This window comes from Abramis brama (assembly GCF_963993115.1).
Source record: "Abramis brama genome assembly, chromosome: 14".
Classification (NCBI taxonomy): domain Eukaryota; kingdom Metazoa; phylum Chordata; class Actinopteri; order Cypriniformes; family Leuciscidae; genus Abramis; species Abramis brama.
This window is the reverse complement of record NC_139976.1, coordinates 29,836,761-29,861,311: the sequence shown is the minus strand read 5'-3', so window position 1 is coordinate 29,861,311 and position 24,551 is coordinate 29,836,761. Positions and strand designations below refer to the sequence as shown.

Here is a 24,551-nt window from a genome sequence, read left to right as displayed (position 1 = left end):
ACAAGAGAGAGAAGAATGTCCAGTTTGATTCCATAATCAAGCATGTAATGGAATATTATTCATTATGGGAAACTAAATCCAAATTTAGTTTCTAGTTTAATAGACAACTGTGACTGGATTTTTCCACCAGGGTTACAGTTTATTTTGATGGTCCACTTCAGACATTCTACTAACAATAAGTAACTTTCCAACTACATTTGTTGGACTGTTAAATTAGGGTTAGGTGTTAGGGTTCGGGTTAGTAGAATAAGTTGCAAAGTAACTTATAGTTAGTAGAATGTCTTAAGTGGGTCATCACTTTTACACAAGTTTTACACAATGACTACTGCAAGGATGCCATTAAGAATGTGTCTACATAATATTTCAAATATGTTGTGACTGTTTTAAAAAACAACAAGACACTCAAGGCTATGCTCTGCATATAGTCGCTCTACTGCATGCCATGCTTAGCCACACACTGTTTTCAGGATTTTGTATTGTGATTTTTTTTTAAACACTAGACCATGGGGACAAGCTAAATCATACACTTATACAGACTGTACAAGATGTATAAGATGAGTCATATTTACAAAAACAATTCATCACATCTTTCTGAGTTTTATTTCAGAAGCATCATGCAGTACTACATTCTCTTGAATTAATGATTCAATAACAAATACATTTTTTAACAGTCACTTGTCGATGTAATCGATAAATGCGTTATTTTAAGCAGAGAGTTTCAATCAAAAGCTGATTTACTCTATTATGATCGCTACCGTAGACATCAGGTTGTATATTTGAACTTTAAACTTTCATCCCAGTGCTTATAATAATTTGAACTCTTGTATCACAGAAATAATGATACTATGAGGTTGAAAACACTGTTTGTGAAGCTGTTTCATGACTTTTTCTGGGTCAGCGGCAACACAGATTTGAATGTTGCGATATGATTTTGTCAAACGTTTAATAGACAGACGAATTGGAAGAATTGGCTTTTCAGTGCATTCAGTCTCGCGTCACTAAACCCTCATAGATAACAACACATTTTATCCTCTGTTGGAACAAAAGTGGCTAACTTCTGTCAACCTCGTCTATAAGCAAGGACAAAAATAAAGCAATTAAATTTGTATTAATATCGATTCTGGAATAAAAAAAAATCGATTTTAAACTCGTAAAACCAAAAAATCGCGATAGGTGAATCGTTTTTTTCTCCCATTTCTTGTTATTGCTTGGACAATTAATAAATTCTTATTTAATTTAATAATATTTATGTAAATAATTAAATTATTTAAATTTCCTATTGAAAAATAGGTCAAATGACGTGCTGTAGTTTAAATAGTTTTCTGTTTTTTCATCTCTTAAAATTATGGATGTCATTTTAAAAATGTGGAAATTAGCAGAAATAAGTTACCAAAACACTTATATGACCCAACAAGTGCTAATTTATATAAATGTGTATAATACATATATATATAAAAAAAACGTACTGCACACTATAATAACTGTAGTGGAATGGTGACGTTATATAATTCTTGTTAACAGTTTCCAGCATTTCACTAATAAAAGTGTCCATATTTTAAATGTGTGCACATTACCGCAAAGTGCAACATTTACCGTACAATGATTGGCAGTGGTCAAAAAGAATTAGCAGAACAACTTTTGGATTGATCTCTTCTTGTAAACACAGAGATGTGGATTCAGACAGCAATTTAATTACCACACAACCTTAGTGTTTGTTAAAAAAATAAATAATAATAATTCAGCAATTATTTTTGTATGCGGGTGGTGGGAGAAAAACACTGACATTCTAGATTTAGACAGCAATAAAAAATTACACTACATCCCCATGAGAAACAATCACCATTTGAACAGGGTTAAATATAATGGTCTTTTACCACATGTTTGCTGGTCTTGGTTTCCGCTGCTGATGAGGTTGGGTGCCTGTGTGGGGTGGAGCATGGGGGACCAGGGCAAAGAGGAGGTGTAGCACAGTCTGGAGTTATTATGAAACAGTACTAAACCTCCGGTGACACTGCGCAAGGAACGCAACCCGAGAGACTCGATCTGCAAAGACTGAACTCCCAAAGACAAAACACCCCTGCAGAGAGATAAACCGAAAACTACATTATAAGGCAACAAGATACTAGAGTTATACATTTATGCAGAAAAAATGACCAGTTTGCATGTGCAGATGTCCTTGCTATGATGATGAATTGTTCTTGGTGGGTTTCAAATGTTAAAGCTACTAGTCTATCATACACCCATTTGTGTGCATCTTTATTTTGACTAAAGTGTGGAAAAATTACCTACAATTTTATAGATTAACTAGGCACATTCCTTTCTCACAGTCTGTCTAGTTAGAACTGGCTTGAGGGGTTGAAAGAAAAGAAAAAAGATACATCATGCAGCAGGTCTAGAGGATAATCATTAACCTTTACAACTAATAAGAAACTGCAGGTTTGATAAGTCTAACTAGACGTCAGACAAACAAGAAAGTGGGTAAACAGTCTAGCAAATAATGTGTTTAAAGACTGGATTAGGAAACGGGAAAAGGGGGAAAAAAGACAGATATACTTACTTGTAAAGCATTCTTCCTCTGATCACCTTCAAGTTTTCAAAAACACTCAGATTAAGCAAATAATCTGGCCATGCATCTATGTACAGATATCCTAAAATACAAATATAATGTTATTTAAAATGCAAAATTAATTTAATGATACAATGGTACAGCTAGTAGCATATTGTAGATTTTAGTTCTCAAAGCACTGATCTTGGATCTATCGACTTGTATTTTCTTTATAAATCCAGTTGAACTGAGATCTTCACCTGTGATTTCTTTTATCGACTTCAACTTCTCGAGGTCACTCAACTGCAGTCCAGATGAATTGGTAACTGCATTACTGTATTGACAAGACAATATACTTTAACATTATAAGTGTAACAATAGGTATAACAATACTAATCAATCATGTATGGAAAATTTGAAATAAGAAGAAAAGTTTTAAGGTCAGTTAGTTATTCACCCTCAGGTTATTCTAAACCCATATGACTTTGACTCACACAGTCAAACTCTAAAAAGCTGTCAACTCTAAAAAGGGCCAAAAGCACCATAAAGTATTCTAAAAGCATACACAAATTCAAACTTCGCATGTCAATAGCTAAGTTGCTAATTAAACTTGTGCAAAAAAATTGAGGAATAAAGCAATGTTTCCATCCCATGTGTTCAAGAATAAAATCTTCACTTACTGAGAAATTGGCTCAAAGTATCAGTAATAAAATAATAAATAGTTGCTGCAACCAGGGAAGCCTGTGAGCCTTTATTTCCTATATAATAAATTACGTGCGCCTCAGAGCATGCAGATGAAACCGCAATAACAAATGCTTTCATGCTATCTTGTGTTCAGAGGCGAATGGGCAGGTTTAAGATTTTCCATACACCGTTTTTTTATGCGATATCCCATAACTTGAATAAAATAAGTGGATGCAAACATAGCTAATGACAGCAAATGGAATTGTTCTAAAGTGTCTCTTCACACGTATATTGAAACATGTTTGAGAGCTGCAGCAGAGGTGAAAATGATCAATAAATAATGACTTTTAGTCTGTTCCTCACACAAAGCTACCGCATGTATTCAGAACACTTGGATTATAGTGCATGTATCATATGGACCACTTTTATGAGTCTTTCTGCTTTTTTTGTAAAAAAAAATTGTATTATCTTCATTTTTTTCATTTTCATTTCACAGAAACAAGAGGAAGAGCAACATAACGGCTGAGTAGATGATGACGGCATTGTAATTTGTAGGTGAAAGAGGTCCTTGCTTACGCTTCGAAGGAGTCTGAAAGAAAAGCCAAACTGCCATAGATCTTCTCACAGCCAATGAACATGCCAATGTTGGTGGTATCCACCACTGTCACCCCCTGAAGGTTTCCCATTCCTAGCCCATAACACACTAACAGACAGAACATGCATAAATTAATACTACTATAAGAATAAAATAAATTATGCACACATAGTATTTATACACTACCTGTCAAAAGTTTGGAATAATTATGTTTTTTAAACTTTTGATCAATTTAATGCATTGTAGTGTATCACGGTTTCCACAAAAATGTTAAACAGCATATATTAGAATGATTTTTGAAGGATCATGTGACATGATCATATGGAGTACTGGAGTAATGACTGCTGAAAATTCAGCTTTGCCATCACAGGAATAAATTACATTTTAAAATATAATTATATAGAAAAGGGTTATTGCCTATATTACTGTTTTTACTGTATTTTTTTATCAGATAAATGCAGCCTTTTTGATATTAATTATTCCAAACTTTTGACAGGTAGTGTGTGTATTTATACACTATTTTGGAACAACTTTAAGAATACAACTTGTGTTATGAATGGCTTTCTCACAGATTTTGGAACTCAATGACACTTAAAATCAAGTTTGTGTAGCTAGCTAGAATCAGTAGCAGCCATGTATTAGCGTACATACAGTATGTTTCAGCCAAAAACATACACACATACAGACCTTTTGGACACTCTCCTTCACACTTTTCACATTTCTGTGATTCTTGTCCATCTGGGTCGACAGTGATGACTTCCTTGTTAGATTTAGGACAGACCATTGTACATGCCACTTCCATGGCCAAATAGTTATCTAAAGAAGTAGAAAGTACAGCATGTATAATAAATACACACAAAGAGAAAGAAAAGGCAAGACCTTTGGACATACAGCAAGATATTGTATTGTTAGCTAATTAAACGTTTGACATACGGGGACACTGTTTAACACATGTGGCTCCAAAGCTGAACTTTTTGTCCTTGTTAGGTTTGGATTGGAAGGAGGTTGGGTCGTAGATGGTGGGAGGGGGGCAGTTGTCTTTACACGTCCCACTGTCATTAAAGTGACGACAGGCCTAAACACGCAAAAATAGGGTGAAACAGATATTATTATATGTCAGTTAGACATGAATGATATAAATGCAATATTAATGATCTTTTTACCAGACAATCAGAGTCTTTCGGCCCCGTGCACCCAGCAGCACACTGCACATGACAGCAATCATTGGGATTCGGACCCTTACAGCGCGAACAGCCAGATGAGCATTGCACAGAGGTCACTGCAGAGAAAAAGGTACACGCAATGGTGTATCATACATGTCTGACAAGATTCAGAATTGTCTCAGAGGAAGAATTCCATTACGTTTCACGACAAAACACAAACAGTTAGATATTTAATTTGGTCAAACTGTGTCTATTTATTCTCTTATAGGGAATACAGAATTGAACTGATCAGACATTTTCTCTTGTATAAACTAGGTTAAATACTGTCATATAAATTAGAGCATTTAGGGACGTGAACATTTATTTATTAAATATGAGATGGACTGGTAATCTTGAATCAGTTAAACTGAATTCATAGCAAAAAATTTGTTTTTATCAAACACGAAAAAATACAAATATGTCAATGACACTCACATGTTTGGCAGTCCTGATTTGTTTCTCCCCAACATCCACCGGACCCACAAGCAGAGGAACAAAGAGGACCTGAAAAAAGATCATTACTATTGAGCAATAACAAGTAAATGATGCATTGAATAGTGTACTGTGTAATTGGATAGTTCACTCACAGTTCTTTGGAATGTCTTGCAGGTGCAGCAGTTTGTTTTCAACTGTTGTAACAGTGTCTTTCCAATTAATATTCCGAGGAAAGCAAAGTTGAGGATTTCCCCAAATATAAACCCCGCCGAGCAGGATTTCTGTGAAACAGTCAATAATTTTACTCACTAGGTTCTGTTTTCATGACTGTACAACAATTTTTTAAAATAATTTTATAGAGAATGCAAACACAAAGAGTAATTTCTAGTCAATGAAATATTTTGGACCTGAGCATAAAGAAGTCAATAAGAAGTCACTTGATTGAGAGTTTTGAGTCAGGGGAAAAAATTTCCCATTATAGAGGGTCGCCATCTCTTAATTACGGTAATTACAACATGGCGTGAACGCAGCATAAGCTTGTTGTTTTGGCTCAGGAGGAACCGTAAAAGGCGGCTGCTGTTTGTTTGCGGCACTCAGTGACTGTCTGTCAACTCTGCTTAGCCTCATGGTACGCGATGATGACATGTGAGTGAGTGATATCTGCACAAGCAGGGTGAGCGGAGGTATGGAAATACATAGGTTGACAGGCAGGCAGGACATCCTCTCAGGACCAAATGCAATGATTGGACAAAAAAAATGTTGGTCCTGAGACTTCCACAGAAGGTATATATACATATTTTAATAATTATACCACTTCTATTATTAATTGCTATCAGGATGTGAAGATAGTTTCAACCAGTATAACAAAAAGTGTTAACTGAATCTTTAAATTAACACAGCTTAAACTGTAATAGACTGAAAAAAATGAGAGTAGCTAGTAATACGACTTTCACTCTTAAATCTATAATAACCCAATATAAATTTGACTTAATGCTTGTAAGTCCCACACTCCTTACCTGTAAGACTCCTGAGGCGTAGTTCTCTCAGGCCGAGTCCCACCTGACTGTGGTTGATGTTGTTATGTACTGCGAGAGCGTAGCTGGAGTTATACAGCTGACTGCCTCGTATGATCCGCAGATTGTCCAGAGGAACTGAACGCACTGAGACATGAGCTATCAGCACATACCCCTGAACCTCCACAATCTCCTGCAGACAAACATGAGCATCTTTTCATTTTCATCAATTTATTGACATTTGAGACTCATTATTAGTGAGTGACTTAAATTAATAGCAATTCTATTGTTCTTATCAGTTGTGTAAGAACTCGTGAACCTTACTAAAACCAGATTACATTTAAAGCAACACTAAGGAACTTTTCCTCTTCGGTCGCCCTACAGGTTGTAAGCGGAATTGTCCATTACCGCTGTCGTAAATAATTTTGCCGCCCGCAGCCTAATGTCACACGCACACTCGCTGTTTATCCAGCACCGGCTTTGGAATGAACGATGTCCACTGACAAGGTAGAGTATGATGCATGATTTCATTAAAGTATGATGTATTGCGACATCAGAAACGAAGGAAAACTAAATAATGACTATTGTAACGCTTGACGTAAAGCAAGTCAAATTTGTAGTTTTCTTATGTCTCATTCGACCCGATCTGGCAAACTTGCATAGTGTGGCTGCAAAGCGAATCCAGAAGTGCCTTTCACCCTGTTACGACTTGATGAACCACTGATACGATTTTGGAAACATTATTTTAAGGTAAAAAATGTTCCTTAGTGTTGCTTTAAAGGCAAACTTTTACTTGAAATAGGATGTTAGGATGGGTCATTCCTGTTATGCAGTACCCTTTAAGCCTTGAACTTTTTAAAAATGATTATGCCTATGAAATTGAAACTTGAAGTATCTCTATAAAAGGGTATTGCAGACTTTCAGAAATATGCTCTGGTCAAACTCAGGCACACACACATTATTCATTATAATGTGAGTATTTACACAATGGCAAGAAAATGAACAGGAGTTTGGAAATGCTTGAGCACCAATGAAATCTAGCTGCTGTATAATAAAGAGCTATCCTAACACAGTCAAGTCAAGTCACCTTCATTTATATAGCGCTTTTAACAATATAGATAGTTTCAAAGCAGCTTTATAGTGATAATAGGAAATTAAAGTAAAAGCGATTGATTTGGCTTTACAGCAGCTCTAGAATACAGTTATTGTCCAGCTAAAGTTAGTTTTGATTGATTCACTTCCGTCGCAATGAACATTAGTTATTAATTTAGGGGCTACTAACACGACACCGTTCTAACACACACAAACACATGACAGTCCCGTACCTGCAAAAAGGAGAGGTCTGGAGTTCCCTGCAGATGTGTGATCTCCAGGTTACCATGAACAACTTGACAGCCCGTGTACAGCAGCCTGAGCATCTCATAATGATTCTCAAGACTGGAGGGTAAAGCCAGCTTCATGTCTGTCCCGAGACATACTGAAAAGTAAAACACAGACACACACATCAGCAGGACTGTATAAAATGATGTCGTGAAGTTTCTGTGTGTATGTGATATGACGAATGATTTTATCAAATGAAATGGTGAAATGCTCATGAAGTGACTCTCAGAGCAGAAATTCATGCGTTCATGTACTCATATAGTGACACCACAGGAGAATAAAGTTCAACACTTCAGCAATAAAAAATAATTGAACATCTGTGTAAAGTCATTTTTGCTTATTGGTATGATTGAATTGGATCATTGCAGCAGCAAAGACCCTGGTTAATAAAGTGAGATTAAATATATAAAGTATATTTGTATTATTTAACATATTTAATTATTGCAGGTTTGTGTAATATTCTGAGTTTGCATTTTACTCTTTTTTATTCATTTTGAGGAATACTGAATCTGTTTCTGTGCAAGTGACATGAGTAAATGCATGCTCACATTTAGTCTAGAACAACAATAACCATCATGTTAACACAGAACACACAACGACTCTGCATCTTACTCACGATTCCTCTCGATGTGGGGACAGGAGAGCTGCCAGTCAATAAATGGGAAAACAAAGTAACTTGCGATATTTATTTGAAAAAGTACCTCAGATATTTTGGTGTAAATTTAAAAGTCATGCATTATTTTACTTGTTACTCAAGTAATCTCATTACGTAACTCGCGTTACTTGTAATGTGTTTCCCCCAACACTGTTGTTGCGTTATAAAGTTATAAACATTAGTAAGAAGGGTATGAATGTAATAGAAGTCCCCTCTTAAAACAATCTGCATGGCGCTCTTCGTGGCCATTGAAAAGATTCAGCAGTTGTTTCAGCTACGCACCGGCATGGTGCTATTTGAAAAATACATATCATACGCAGGCTAAAACCGTTGTACCGCATGAAAGAGTATACCACCCAGCACTACATAAAATAAATTAACATCATTTTAGAAATTAACATAATGGAAATTAAACTCAGAGTACTGCCTACAAAGTCTGCATTCATTTCACTTTACATGTATTATTCACATTGTCTTGTAGAGGAAAATAACACCTTAAAAGGCACATACATGATTTGTTTCATTTACAGTCATGACTACTGTCCTCCTGTCTTGGCTTTATCACACTGCTACTCTGTGCAGGAGACTGTAAATAGATGTGTTTGACACTCACTCTGAGTGTCCATGTCATGACATGTGCAGCGCTGTACTGAGATTTGTGCATGTGTGTGTCAATTCACAGATGATTTATTGTAAATCATCATTCACAGATGATTTATTGTAAGTCACTATATTCATTGCACTGTAAACTGCAGGCTAGCATTTGACAATAGACTGACAATAGACCAAAATAATTTCTATTACACCTCTACGAGTTCAATGAGCACACATATTTCATGTAGCCTTTTTGTTGATTTTTTGATGTTTAAAGTCAGTTAATTCTAGGGCTGTCACTTTTGTGAAAAAATTCTGTTTGATTTTTGAGACATAAGTGTTCATTGAATCGATTGTAAAATCGATTTTCCATGTCTAAAGACGTTTCCATTTTAAACGCCAAATATGGGCAAATCCACGGACAACTAAAGCCCAATTTATACTTCTGCGTCGAACTTAAGCCCAGTTTATACTTCTGCGTCGAACTTACGCCGTAGCTACGTCGTAGGCTGTGTGTAGCGCGCGTACCCTTCGGCGTACCCTGACGTGCACCTCTCCAAAAATGTAACAACGCGTCAACTCTACGCGGACGCAAGCGCTGTGATTGGTCTGCTAGGACCGCTCCCTCGGGTTTCACATGCTCCCTCAAGCCCAATTTATACTTCTGCGTCGAACTTACGCCGTAGCTACGTCGTAGGCTGTGTGTAGCGCGCATACCCTTCGGCGTACCCTGACGTGCACCTCTCCAAAAATGTAACAACGCGTCAACTCTACGCGGACGCAAGCGCTGTGATTGGTCTGCTAGGACCGCTCCCGCGGGTTTCACATGCTCCCTCTGCGTGCGTGAACGCGGACAACGACGCAGAAGTATAAATGAAAACCAACGCGTTGCCTACAGCGTAGAGGCTCCGGCGTAGGTCCGACGCAGAAGTATAAATTGGCCTTTACGCCGTAGCTACGTCGTAGGCTGTGTGTAGCGCGCGTACCCTTCGGCGTACCCTGACGTGCACCTCTCCAAAAATGTAACAACGCGTCAACTCTACGCGGACGCAAGCGCTGTGATTGGTCTGCTAGGACCGCTCCCTCGGGTTTCACATGCTCCCTCAAGCCCAATTTATACTTCTGCGTCGAACTTACGCCGTAGCTACGTCGTAGGCTGTGTGTAGCGCGCATACCCTTCGGCGTACCCTGACGTGCACCTCTCCAAAAATGTAACAACGCGTCAACTCTACGCGGACGCAAGCGCTGTGATTGGTCTGCTAGGACCGCTCCCTCGGGTTTCACATGCTCCCTCTGCGCGCGTGAACGCGGACAACGACGCAGAAGTATAAATGAAAACCAACGCGTTGCCTACAGCGTAGAGGCTCCGGCGTAGGTCCGACGCAGAAGTATAAATTGGCCTTTACGCCGTAGCTACGTCGTAGGCTGTGTGTAGCGCGCGTACCCTTCGGCGTACCCTGACGTGCACCTCTCCAAAAATGTAACAACGCGTCAACTCTACGCGGACGCAAGCGCTGTGATTGGTCTGCTAGGACCGCTCCCTCGGGTTTCACATGCTCCCTCAAGCCCAATTTATACTTCTGCGTCGAACTTACGCCGTAGCTACGTCGTAGGCTGTGTGTAGCGCGCATACCCTTCGGCGTACCCTGACGTGCACCTCTCCAAAAAGCGCTGTGATTGGTCTGCTAGGACCGCTCCCTCGGGTTTCACATGCTCCCTCTGCGCGCGTGAACGCGGACAACGACGCAGAAGTATAAATTAAAACCAACGCGTTGCCTACAGCGTAGAGGCTCCGGCGTAGGTCCGACGCAGAAGTATAAATCAGCCTTAACAGGCTTTAGGACGAACGTAAAGTCAGCAATATTCCTGATGATTTATTGGCGTGAAGTTTCGTGCACAATGACAAACAGGAGTGCAACATTCTCCAAACACAATAATCAGAGTGGACTGCCATAACATCCGTGACACACATCACTGCCGGATTCAGCATGGCTGAGTTTACGGTTAGAAATGTCACACAAACTTCGTCTGCGTAGGAGATTGTAGAGCGTAGCCGAATCTGTATCTATATGCATGAGACTGTCTGAATACCGGCAGAATTCACAGTTTTGTAGTAAAAAGAGACATTATGCAGAAGTATCCGAGAGGAGACCGTTAAAATCGATTCCCTATTTTCGTTTTCGAAATTGTGTTGGTTAGTCCGATCGATTGTGCAATCGATTTTCGAAAGTAAAGTGACAGCCCTAGTTAATTCCAGTGGCCGGTCGCATAAACTGCTTAAACTAGTTGTACAAGTTAGTCATCTCATTTTTTTCTTTAAGACTGGTCATAACTTTTTTAAGTCAGTTACATAAAAACACAGATTGGTCTCATTTGAATCTTAAAAGTAAGACTGATTACCCCGTGGATAACTGCGGATCAGAATAGTTCTTAAATTAAGACACAGTCTTAACACAGTGGTTATGTTTATGCAACTGCGGCAAATGAAAATTTGCAAATAAGGGTGATTAATTTTCTTTTTCTTTTTGGGGGGATAAGCTATTGTATGAGACATTATTGAAAGAGCTGTTTTGTGTAGTAACATAAGTAACATGTATGCATGCTGATGGGACTGAGATTAAATAAGTCACTATTTCCTCCTGTTCACACTTCCTTTCCAAGTTCCCTTCCTCCTCTTTCATCATCCAAACATTCCCTCGTCTCTGTGCATGTGTGTGTGTGTATAGGGACCTTGAATTGAAAACAACTCTATTCGTCCATGTCTCTGGCAGGCTCTGTTCTCTTTCTCTCTCATTGTACTTCTGTTTCTACATAATCATTTTTTACTCCTACTCAAACTTATTTTAAACTGGTTGAAGTGTTATTATACACCACAAATGTTTCACCAATGACATCCAAACCAACAGGTTTACACACACGCACACGCATGCTCTGAGTACCTCTGCAACCCTCTACAATGCGAGCATATGCGACCACATTTCACGAGAGACAACTAAAAAATATCTTTAATTAGCCCATGGCTAAATTGTACGATTACAGTTGCCTGTAATTGAGTTAGAGGCCAAAAATAAGTTTAGCACAGATATAATTTCACGAGTTTCACACAAATAATCAGATTAAAAGAAGTATGCGTATTTGGCGTGCTGTCCGAGATGTCCAAGAGACGGCTCCGAGCTCGGTATTTTGGCCTGAACCCAGAGTACTCCCCTCGTATCCCTCCCTGGCTCTGATAGAAACCAGACAAGAGTGAGGAGTCGGGGTGGCGGAGGGATGCTGAAAACTGTCATGGAACATAAGTCAGCAACGTATATAGGACTCCTCTCGTGCTGATAGGATAAATCATTTGAACGTGAACCTCCCGAAACGTTAATAAAACATCATCTCATTGCCTGCTTCATTGCACGCGCACTCACCGTGAGAGAAAGAGAGAGCAGATGCAGGGCTCGTTGACAGAACTGTCAGACCGGAAATATTATTATTGTAACAATTAACTGTATTTAAGAAAGTAAAATGATAATGATAATTTAAATTACAATACTTGTGTGTTATTTTGGTGAAAAACATTAGAGCACTCAAATATGACACTCAACCGTTTGGTGTGAAAATTGGTTCATGCTCATTGGTTCTTGTGTGTCAAGCAATTTTAATTTTTGGACGAACTGTGCCTTTAATAACAGGTACTCCAATAAAATTTCAGTAAAATTCTTAATTGATGAAAAGATTAATGTGAAAATGGATTTTAATGATGAAATAGAATACACAAATGCCAAGTGCATCGGCTTTCTAGCATTAATATTAGGCTAGCAACATTTTAGTTAAAGGACAATTCCGGTGAAAAATGAACCTAGGGGTAATTAACACATGGTTACCGAGTCGATCGTTCCCCGGGATGCGTTTTCATGAAAATCGAATGTAAAGAGTTTTATCTCTAAAAACAGATTAGCTTATAACGCTAGTATATGGGGCACAGAGTAAGTAAAAGTAAATCGCTAGTTAATGCCACTAACAAGGCTCAAAATCTGTTAATCTGTTTTTAGAGATAAAACTCTATACATTCGATTTTCATGAAAACGCATCCCGGGGAACAATCGACTCGGTAACTAATTAATGTAATTCCGGTGTATAATTAATAATTAATGTGAATAATTAAGTGAATAATTAATGTAATTCTCGGTAACTAATTAATCGACTCGGTAATTAATTAATGTGTTAATTACCCCTAGGTTCATTTTTCACCGGAATTGTCCTTTAAGGACAGTCTGTTTCACAAAGTCACATATTGATTGGCACATTTGACAACGAACTTCCCACACCATGAAGAATGCAGCTCTACCAAGTAGGCTAAAGGTATGATGAAATATTGTTTTCAAGTTTAGAGGACATAGTTAATTGATTTTTTCTCTGTATTGTTATTGTTTGTCACCGGTTGCAGTTCTGGCTGTTCTAACTAACCATAAAAATATGCATCGGTTAGTGTTACGTGTTAGTGAAGCGGCGTGTTTTATAGAAAAGCAGACACAATTAATTACTTTTGGTGGTGGTGGTGGTATCATGGTAACTTTCTGTATTCATGGTAAAGCCGCTGAAATTGTGTATCTAAGACATATTTACATCTGGTGGTCAAAAACATGGTTATTTCATGGATATCAATAAGTAGAATTTTCTAATATGTTCGCCTAGGCAATTTTACTTTTTGTTTTATGTAGCAGTATTATTCAATTCTCTACCATCTGTATTTACTCAGTAGTTTACAGTCTGAAAAAACCCTTAACTGGGGGTACTTTGCATTATGGCATCGCCCCCTTTCATTACTTAAGATGCCCCCTCTTCAGTGCTCTGCAAGCTGAACCTCATTGGTTCTTGCGCGTCAAGCAAGCATGTTTGACTTTGAGCATGTTTGTTTACCAAATTTGAGTGCTCTATGTACATTCGCTGAACGGTGTTCAATGTGAATAAAAGCCTAGATTAAATCTGTTCATCATAAAGCGTTCGGCATAGGGTGAACTATGCCTTTAATAACAGGTATTCCAATAAAATTTCAGTCAAATTATGCTTACAATGTTGTGTTTGTGGTGAAATGTATATTTTGGAGGATCACATTTTTATTTATTCTGTGCTTTAAAACATGCAGTAACAAACTGACATAGTAAGCGATGTATGTACTAGCAAAACAAGAGCTCATATAGACACATTCCTTGTCATTGGAAACTTGTTGTGTCACACGGTGTAAGAGCTGCTCTTGGTCGGACAACAACACGAGAGAGACAGATTGAATTTAAATCAGTGCTCTTTACCTGTGCAGTGAGCAAATTCACCACACCTACTCTTGGTGTGCGGCCAGACAGGAAGTAGAGTGTGTACTTCACGAGCGTGTACTCAATAGGTTTTCAGCTGCCAAATTCTTTTAACCGCTGCTGTCACGGAGACTGATCTCACAGACAACAACAACAATACAGAAAACAGAGTGCAAGCTGACATTTACAGCGACCAAAGATCAACTGCTGTCTACTAGGTCCTGACCTCGGTTATAATAAGAGAAACACCAAAGATCTTGCCAAGACAACCATTCCGACTTTATCACTGCCCACAAGAACAGGGTATCCAAACGGGGTATTATCACTTTGACCGTGTCCTCTGGGCATTGACCTCAAATACCGCTGAATGGACAAGCAGTATTTGCATCAAAATCGATAACACTTTCAATAACACAGCGATGACAAAAACACTCAACTAAAGGGAACGTTTAAGTGCACAATGACAAATTAATTCAATATGTGAACCAAGGGCATTAACAAAATAGTTTCAAGTGTTGGTCACTAATACAGTGTATGCAAAAAATACATTTTCCTTATTCATTCAAATACACATGTAACAGCTTTTTACAAAACATATCAGTGCTTTTCTACATGCATATTCTATTCTTGCTCTCTTGCACATAGTCAGTCACACAACAAACAAGAATTACTCAACCGACAGGAAGAACAGGATTTGGACGAGACCTTGTGTCTCTGTGTTTGTGAAGCGTGTATCACTCCGTTCTGACACACTGCTACACGCATACCAAAATACTGATGGGATGCACGTATGTATGCTGAACTAATGCATGCGAGCATTTCTGATGAGATAATGACCTTGAACATGCTTTACATATAGAAGCTTGCCTGCAGGTAATCTAACACAACGTACACCACACAACAACAGCCCCCTTGCACGACAGTTGATGAGTGCATTAATCAGTTTGGCTAGTTTATCTAGATTCTTTCTTATATGGGTTTGAGCTTCATTTTGCACAGTAAAAACCTCTTGAAAAATATTTTTAAACATTCAATTATCTAGTTTTGGATTTAGAGCCTCTACAGAGACCATAGTGACCCAAAGCTGTGATTGTAAATACATCAAAAACATTATTTACAGCAACTTTTTGATTTATTCTTTAAGACCCTTTTTGCGCCGTTTGACATTGTCAGATGTCTCTTTTTTTTATAGGCATCAAGGAATTTATTCAGTTTCCATCGTTTTTTATGCAATTTTTTTAATATATGTGCATTTTGGCGTGTCCATACATCATTTTTTGTCATTTTCATTGTGTTTTGAGACTCGGGTTACATCTACGTTAATCCGGATACATTTGAAAACAGCGTTTTCGTATTGAAATGCTTTCCGTCACACTAGCGTTTTTAAGTGGTTTCCAAAAGTTTCTCGTCCACACTGAAACGTCAGAAAATGCTAAATTCCCCTTACTGCGCATGCGTAAGCCCTCATAAAAGCTCACTAGATGATACAGACCTCACGCAATTCTTTTGGCAGTATCGTTTTATTTAGCAAGATATCTCACCATTTACTGATGTGTCCAGGTCGCACTCACTCACCATTATATGTTTGGTCTTAATGACCAAGTTTGGAGAGTTTGGACTGCTCTCATGTTTTGCCACAGGACAGCAAATGTGAGTAAATGATCTGTCATCTTTGCAGGACTGCGATATGAAGAGTGTACAAAGTAACATATTTTAGCAAAGTGTGAAAGTGAACAGCACATAACAGACACAATACCTGTATAAACACGAAAACCGCGTTTTCAAATTTATACACTTTGGACAGCGTGTTCAAAAAGCTTTGTTTTCGTTCATAAAAACGCAGTCTCATTGTGGATGGAAGGCCAAAAAGAAGCATTTTCAAACGACAACGTATAGTGTGGACAAGGCCTTGGAATGTAGGACACAAATTAAATGAACTACTTTGATGACACTTTTATGGAGCTTTTCTGCTATTTTTGGAGCTTAACAGCATTTTAATTACCATTCACTTGCATTGTATAGGGAAAAAAAAGAGCAGCACAAACATTCTGCTAAACATATATTTTTCTGTTCCTTAGAAGAAAAAAGTCAAATCTATTTGAAACAACATGAGAAATTAAATGATGACAGAATTGTCATTTTTGGAAGAAATTATTTCTTTAAGACGTATTTCAAAAATTGTATGCTATGTGGGGGAAACAGAACATAAGACAAAAATACAGCCTATAAAAGCATGACAATCACAAGACAAACTACTTCAGAAAATCAGTAATGTTCCATCTTTGCCATGTCAGTGAACAGTGCAAAAAACACATGCTGATGCTCTTTTCCAGTCTTATCATCCTTAATATTGAAGTCTTTATTTATCATGACGTAACCCTTAACAAAACTCACAGACTTGTGTTTCATCAAAACACAGACAAGGAAATTTCCTCCTGGCTCTAATGAGTTACAAATCTGACTGCTAAGGCCCGTTCACACCTTCACAAGGATAACTATAACATTATATGCGCACACCAACTGACAATAATGTGTTGTTTATTATAAGTGAGCTGCAGTTATGATATCAGAATGTCTGTGTCATTGACGTCTCTATTTTTGTAGAATTACAATGATTATTAAAACCTTAGTTATTGTCATCGTCCTTGGTGTGAAAGGGCCTTTTCTCAGATAATAAGTGTTAAAGATAAAGATCCTGAAGACCATTAAACGTGTGGTGACACTTTCAGCTAACAGCATTGCTAAAAGCCCCATTACAGGTTCTGAAACACTCAACAATGAAACACGTAAAGCATATCTAAGACAGCTCTGTACACCCGCAACAACTGATAACAAGGACAAGCCCACCGAGCAGCAGTGAACCAACTCTTAGTTTAGTAACTGCACACACTACATGTACTTATGCATATGCAGAATCAGATGGCAAAAGTTTGACGGGAACAGGTTTTGCTAAATTTTGAGAATTGGAGACGTGGTCACATTAGAAATGGTCCCATGACAACAATGTCCCATGCAAATGTCCCAATGCCATTGTTTATGGATTCTGCTTGTCAACAAGACTGAATGCTTCTTGCAGGCTGTTGACAATCTGAGCACCTCAAGGATGTTTAACCCTTTAAAGCCTGACATATGAAAGAATAGTAAAAAAAATATATATTTTTTAATGAAACAGTTTATCAAAAATATTGAAAAAAATCTTTACATTTATTTTTATTTTTGAGTACAATATTTGATACCCGAGGCCTTTATGGCTCATTCAGTATATGAGAATATGGAGAGAAAAAAAAACGTTTTATTCAGAGGACCAAACTGAGAAAAAATATGCACATTGTTGCTGTTGCTGATATTTATATAGCCAGAAAGTAAGATGAAATTAGCAAATTAATGTAAATAAATGAGATCGTATAACAGACTTAAAATGCATATATACAGTGAGGAAAATAAGTATTTGAACACCCTGCTATTTTGCAAGTTCTCCCACTTGGAAATCATGGAGGGGTCTGAAATTGTCATCGTAGGTGCATGTCCACTGTGAGAGACATAATCTAAAAAAAATCACAATAACTATTTATTTGTATGATACAGCTGCAAATAAGTATTTGAACACCTGTCTATCAGCTAGAATTCTGAACCTCAAAGACCTGTTAGTCTGCCTTTAAAATGTCCACCTCCACTCCATTTATTATCCTAAATTAGATGCACCTGTTTGAGGTCGTTAGCTGCATAAAGACACCTGTCCACCCCATACAATCAGTAAGAATCCAACTACTAACATGGCAAAGACCAAAGAGCTGTCCAAAGACACTAGAGACAAAATTGTACACCTCCACAAGGCTGGAAAGGGCTACGGGGAAATTGCCAAGCAGCTTGGTGAAAAAAAGTCCACTGTTGGAGCAATCATTCGAAAATGGAAGAAGCTAAACATGACTGTCAATCTCCCTCGGACTGGCGCTCCATGCAAGATCTCACCTCGTGGGGTCTCAATGATCCTAAGAAAGGTGAGAAATCAGCCCAGAACTACACGGGAGGAACTGGTCAATGACCTGAAAAGAGCTGGGACCACCGTTTCCAAGGTTACTGTTGGTAATACACTAAGACGTCATGGTTTGAAATCATGCATGGCACGGAAGGTTCCCCTGCTTAAACCAGCACATGTCAAGGCCCGTCTTAAGTTTGCCAATGACCATTTGGATGATCCAGAGGAGTCATGGGAGAAAGTCATGTGGTCAGATGAGACCAAAATAGAACTTTTTGGTCATAATTCCACTAAACGTGTTTGGAGGAAGAAGAATGATGAGTACCATCCCAAGAACACCATCCCTACTGTGAAGCATGGGGGTGGTAGCATCATGCTTTGGGGGTGTTTTTCTGCACATGGGACAGGGCGACTGCACTGTATTAAGGAGAGGATGACCGGGGCCATGTATTGCGAGATTTTGGGGAACAACCTCCTTCCCTCAGTTAGAGCATTGAAGATGGGTCGAGGCTGGGTCTTCCAACATGACAATGACCCGAAGCACACAGCCAGGATAACCAAGGAGTGGCTCTGTAAGAAGCATATCAAGGTTCTGGCGTGGCCTAGCCAGTCTCCAGACCTAAACCCAATAGAGAATCTTTGGAGGGAGCTCAAACTCCATGTTTCTCAGCGACAGCCCAGAAACCTGACTGATCTAGAGAAGATCTGTGTGGAGGAGTGGGCCAAAATCCCTCCTGCAGTGTGTGCAAACCTGGTGAAAAACTACAGGAAACGTTTGACCTCTGTAATTGCAAACAAAGGCTACTGTACCAAATATTAACATTGATTTTCTCAGGTGTTCAAATACTTATTTGCAGCTGTATCATAAAAATAAATAGTTAAAAAAATCATACATTGTAATTTCTGGATTTTTTTTTTTAGATTATGTCTCTCACAGTGGACATGCACCTACGATGACAATTTTAGACCCCTCCATGATTTCTAAGTGGGAGAACTTGCAAAATAGCAGGGTGTTCAAATACTTATTTTCCTCACTGTAAATATCAGTTGTCACTCTCTCTTTCTCTCTCTCTCTCTCTCTCTCTCTCTCTCTCTCTATCTATATATATATATATATATATATATATATATATATATATATAAATGCTTAGTTTTATGATCAAAACTAAAATATAAAAGTTTTTAAGATCAAAACTCTGTAGCTTTTATGGTTGGGGGCAAAAATATATAATGCAATGTAATAAAATGATAATTGAGAGATGTACAAATAAATGTTCCTCAAAAAACAGATTTTTTCAAAAATAAATAAATAAATAAATAACGATGAATGTATAATCAAGTAACTAAGAACTAAGTTGCTTTAGTCCATATCTTAAAATATCTAAAAATATTACTAACAATATAAAAGTTTTTATTGTTCTGTTTACTTTATAAAAATCCTTAAAGATTTCACAGCAAAACAAACAAACAAAAAAACACCTGAAGGGATTTTTTTTTTTTTTACAATTTTACTAAAAGGCACAACAAAACTTTTTTCATTGATCATGTCGACAATTTAGATGCCTTAGATACATGAAAAAATCTAACTGAAATGCAGAAACACATTTGTTTTGTTAAATGTGTAATCAGAAGCTGACAGTTACACAGAACTTTAAAGCAAACGACCTTTGGAATAACTTTCAGCAAGCAGGAAGAAGAGTGTATGATTTCCTAAGAAAATATGAATTCTTCCACCACTGAGTGCATGTACAGTACATACAGAGAAATTAAAAGAAATTCAATAGATATAGGTTAAAAAAAAAACAATAATGGTTTGTGGTATTTTTGTGTTATGCAGAGAATGAGAACTACAAAGTTTAAACTGGAATTAAACCTCCCATCAATTCCGTTTTGTACACAATTTGTGTTAATCTCTGTGAGATTGCTGAATCCATTGTTTTACGGTCTGATGTATACTGGCCTTCTCTGTCATGTCATCTGTAGGCTACTATAATAATAACATGCACAAAAAAAGTAAAAATAAATACCATGGCTCTACTTTGGTGTCTAGGACATTTTTTATATCAATACCATGGTTTAAAGCATGTATCATGGCAATACCATAGAATTTTTCACTTATAGTCCTATGTATAGTTATTACTACCATGGATATCAAAGTACAATTAATACTATCTCAAATTAGCAGTGTACCATGGTACTACCACTGTACATCTACGTGTCTGCTACTACTATTTATTAATTAATTGCTATTTTTATTATTGATATTAGCAGCACCGCCATCATCATTATGATGTTGTTGTCCTGTGTTCATGACCCAATTGATTGCTTTTGTATTATTACCTATTGTTAAAATAATAACTTGTGTGTCATTGTCATTATCATGTTGTTGTTCTGTGATTATGACCCATTTAATTGTTATTCTAAGATTATATTTTTACAAATGTTGTTTAGTATTAGCCTACATTTTGGTTAACAGAAGGGTGTCATTAATATTTCATAAATTCAAGATTTAAAAAAAATAAATTAATTTGACTTTTTGTGTATTGGTTTAATTTTAAGATAAGGAGTTGTGCCCATTAAACTCATGAACTCTTGGCTGTCAAGTTTCAGCGCTATTGTCATGCAAAAGTTGCAAATCAAGTTTGTGCGACATACTTTCACCTACGACTAATGCGAGAACAGTGCGAGAAAAAAACACCGACGGGATTTTTTTGTTGTTGTTGTTAAACTTATCCACTTTAAATAAGCCTAAATTAGTAAAATTAATACAAGTTTAAACCGTAAAGTTGTTTACTCTAGTAAAACAACAAATCAAATTCCACACTGAAAGCAAGCGACGAACAGTCGCGTGAAACTGCAGTGGGCCCCGCGCGCCGGTCGCGTCGCGTCGCGTCTTGAGCAGTGGATATGGGGTGTCAACCGCTTGAGTAGCAGTTTCAACACAAGAATGTCCCCCGCTGCTGTTTGTTTTTTCGTGTTAAACTCTCTTTCTGCTCAGTAACTATAATATGGGAATTTGTGGTTAGTTTGGGAATGTGTGGAGAGGACCCACCTTCTCTCCCTGTAGCGTCTGTAATTCCCAACAGCAGCAACAGGACCCAGACGAGCCCAAAACTTCCGTCCGCCTCCATCGATTAGTCCTCCATTAGTTAATAGTCCTCCAATTCATACCCAGATCTCGAATATGTTACACAGATCCACCTCGTGTAGTTTCGAAGCTTTTAATATAACGTTACCTGTTTTCTTTTCTTTGTTATTTCCCGAATACCAACAACTTCCTGGCAGGAGGGAGTGCGCCCGACTCTCCAGTCAGTGTGTGCATGTGTGCATGTGTGCGTGTGCCATAATGCGCGCGCTCCCGCGGAGGAGTGGCAGTACAGATTGACTCCAGCCCAGCAGTTCAGCAGCTCTACTGACACATTCAGAATCAGAGTCACAATGAGCTTTATATTGCCGAGTACGCTTACACAGAAACTTCCAGTGCACAGACAGAATGACAGCGACAAGACAGATAATACAAATAGATATATTAAAATACAAAATAAACAATAGACAATGTATGTTATACAAATGCAAGGGAATGTGAATAAAAAGCATGGTCTGCTGAATAAATAGGCAATAAGTAAAAAAAGAGTGTTATTGCACATGTCTATTGCCCAGTAGGGGCATTTAACTGTTCATGCGGTCCTGAGGAAAGAAACTTTTCTTGTGCCTGGCTTCAGTGCTCGGTGATCTGTAAGGGTCTGTGAGGGGTCCAGGGTGATTTTGCCAGACCTTTAACTTACTCTGGATGAGTACAGTTCTTGGAGAGTGGGAAGGGGTGTACCAATGATTCTCCCAGCAGTCCGGACTATCCTCGTTTTAGTCTGAATTGGTTTGATTGGTTTGATTCATGCAAACTAATTATGGAGTCGGGATCAGTTTTAACAAGGCCATGGCAAGTGGTCATATTTTTTACTTGCCGACTTTAAATAAAAAGCATATTGTTTTCAACAAAATTAGAACAATTATAAAACAATTTAAAAAAAAAAAACTTAAAATATAAAACACAACACATAAAATCCATCCAACAACACTAAATTTCCAGCCATTGTATGCCCAAAATGTGCCAACCTATCCTTAGGCAAATTTCAACATTAAATTTTATTATAACTTGACTCCTGTCTGAATGCATGTTAGTGTGTTACACAGCAGATGAGCCTCTTACAAAAAAAAATTAAATAAAAAAATGATACTGAAATTTTAGAGACAGAATTCATACAAATATTTTACTTTAAGTCAGTTCTTGAATAAGGTGTTTGAAACCAACAACACATTTGTGTCAATAGACTTTTGACTTCAGTAAGCCTAATCGCATTTGTGACAACTTGCCCCACTCTGGTCAGTAGTCAGTTATGGCTAGCAACTAATTGTTTCTAATTAAAATTCTATAGGACACTGTCATTCAGATATCAGAATCTATTTGCTTCTGAGTAGTATCTATTGCAATTTTATTAGTAAGACTTTTTATTGAACTTTCACCACTTATAGTAATTACAAAAGAGTTATTAGTAATTATAGTAGACCAAAAGAATAAGCATTAGTATCTAATAAATAGTTACTGGAAAAACTGGAATGGTAATGTTAGGTTTCTGGTTGCAGCAACGAGGAAACAGAATTACTGTGCAGCAGACTTTACTAACAATAAACTTTAAACTTACAGAAATGCTCGGGAGACTAAGAACCAGGACAGAACAACCAGCTTAACATTAACATCGACAGACACTGAACAGGACAAAACACAGGGCTTAAATACACAGAGCAAATGAGGGAAACGAGACACAGCTGGGACAAATGAACTCAGTGACAGAAACCATAGTAACAAACAAGCTTGGGATGAACTAATGAAGGAGGAGTGGCTAGAAACTGAACACAATGAACAGAGGAAGTCCAAACACAAACAGAAACGTGACATTACCTCCCCCTCCCGGAAGGCGCGTACTCGTGCCATAAACAATCAAGAGGGGTGGGAGGGTAGAGGGGTGGGAGGGTGGAGGGGTGGAGGGGTGGGAGGGTGGGAGGGTGGGTGCTCTGGAGGCTAACTAGGAGAGGCATAGGTAGGACAGGATGCCCCCAGGGCGGTACCGGTGATACAGGAAGCCAGGGAGGTGCTGGCAGCTCAGGGGGCCAGGGCGGAGCCGGCAGTTCAGGGGCCCAGGGCAGAGCTGACAGTTTGGGGGCCCAGGGCGAAGATTGCAGTTTGGGGGACCAGGGCGGCAGCTCGGGGGACGCGGTGGCGGCCATCTTGGTCAAAGACTCTGGTTTGGGCGTGGCGGCGGCCATCTTAGCCAAATGTTCTGGCTTGGGCGTGGCGGCGGCCATCTTGGCCAAAGTCTCTGGCTAGAGCGTGGTGGTGGCCATCTTGGCCAAAGTCTCTGGCTAGAGCGTGGTGGTGGCCATCTTGGCCAAAGGCTCTGGCTTGGGCATGGCTGCGGTGAAGCTTCAGTATTCGGCATGGTGAAGTGCCAAGGCTGCATCTAAATTATCCCGGTTAGATAGTGGACAGGAGGCTTTAAAACGCATGATTAGCACGTGTGAACTAATGAAGGAGGAGTGGCTAGAAACTGAACACAATGAACAGAGGAAGTCCAAACACAAACAGAAACGTGACAGGTAAACAATTAAAAAGTCCAATATTTAGTGAATAAGGACAACTTTTTTTCAGTAGAGCTAAAATAGATATTATCACTACCGGATGAGCTATTAGCAAAAGGAAGAATTCATAACTTTGCTTTTTTATTATTTTTAGGAATAAATATTTGATCCTTGGAAAATGCAACTGTTCAAACTAGATTAACTGTTTAAACAAAAAGTGAACATTTATTAATTAATTAATTTCTTATTATCTTTTAAAAATTGTTTCCAAAATTGCTCTTCGGGGAGTGTTTTTTTAATGTTAACACTATGCATTTCTACTTGCAGTGGCTGCTTTTCTCATAAGTCAATAGACATGGGGAAAATTCCAGAGAATGGCATGTGTTGCCAAAAGTGATCTTTTTTTCTCACATTGATAGTGAGTGTTTGTACCCCAAGCTCAAACTCTGAGTAGGCAGAAAGAGGAGGAAGAAGAATAAACCTCTTTCATTCAAAACTATCAAGCATCTTGTCACCTACATGACCCCTCGTAATACAGCCCAAG

The 24,551-nt window shown here is 38.2% G+C and overlaps 1 protein-coding gene across 1 annotated transcript in view; it reads right to left on the bottom strand.

Moving 5' to 3' along the window:
* Positions 1 to 21,813, bottom strand: part of erbb2 (erb-b2 receptor tyrosine kinase 2) — a 35,522-nt gene extending 13,709 nt beyond the window's left edge. Inside the window, exons 1-12 of the mRNA XM_084134907.1 lie at positions 21,426 to 21,813; positions 7,800 to 7,951; positions 6,478 to 6,667; positions 5,614 to 5,742; positions 5,462 to 5,530; positions 4,988 to 5,103; positions 4,758 to 4,899; positions 4,512 to 4,640; positions 3,806 to 3,932; positions 2,806 to 2,879; positions 2,558 to 2,648; positions 1,875 to 2,077 (exon numbers count right to left, since the gene is read on the bottom strand). Coding sequence (XP_083991033.1) covers positions 1,875 to 2,077; positions 2,558 to 2,648; positions 2,806 to 2,879; positions 3,806 to 3,932; positions 4,512 to 4,640; positions 4,758 to 4,899; positions 4,988 to 5,103; positions 5,462 to 5,530; positions 5,614 to 5,742; positions 6,478 to 6,667; positions 7,800 to 7,951; positions 21,426 to 21,504 — 1,501 coding nt within the window. The 5' untranslated portion in view covers positions 21,505 to 21,813. The remainder of the gene's footprint in view (positions 1 to 1,874; positions 2,078 to 2,557; positions 2,649 to 2,805; positions 2,880 to 3,805; positions 3,933 to 4,511; positions 4,641 to 4,757; positions 4,900 to 4,987; positions 5,104 to 5,461; positions 5,531 to 5,613; positions 5,743 to 6,477; positions 6,668 to 7,799; positions 7,952 to 21,425) is intronic.
* Positions 21,814 to 24,551: the final 2,738 nt, after the last annotated feature.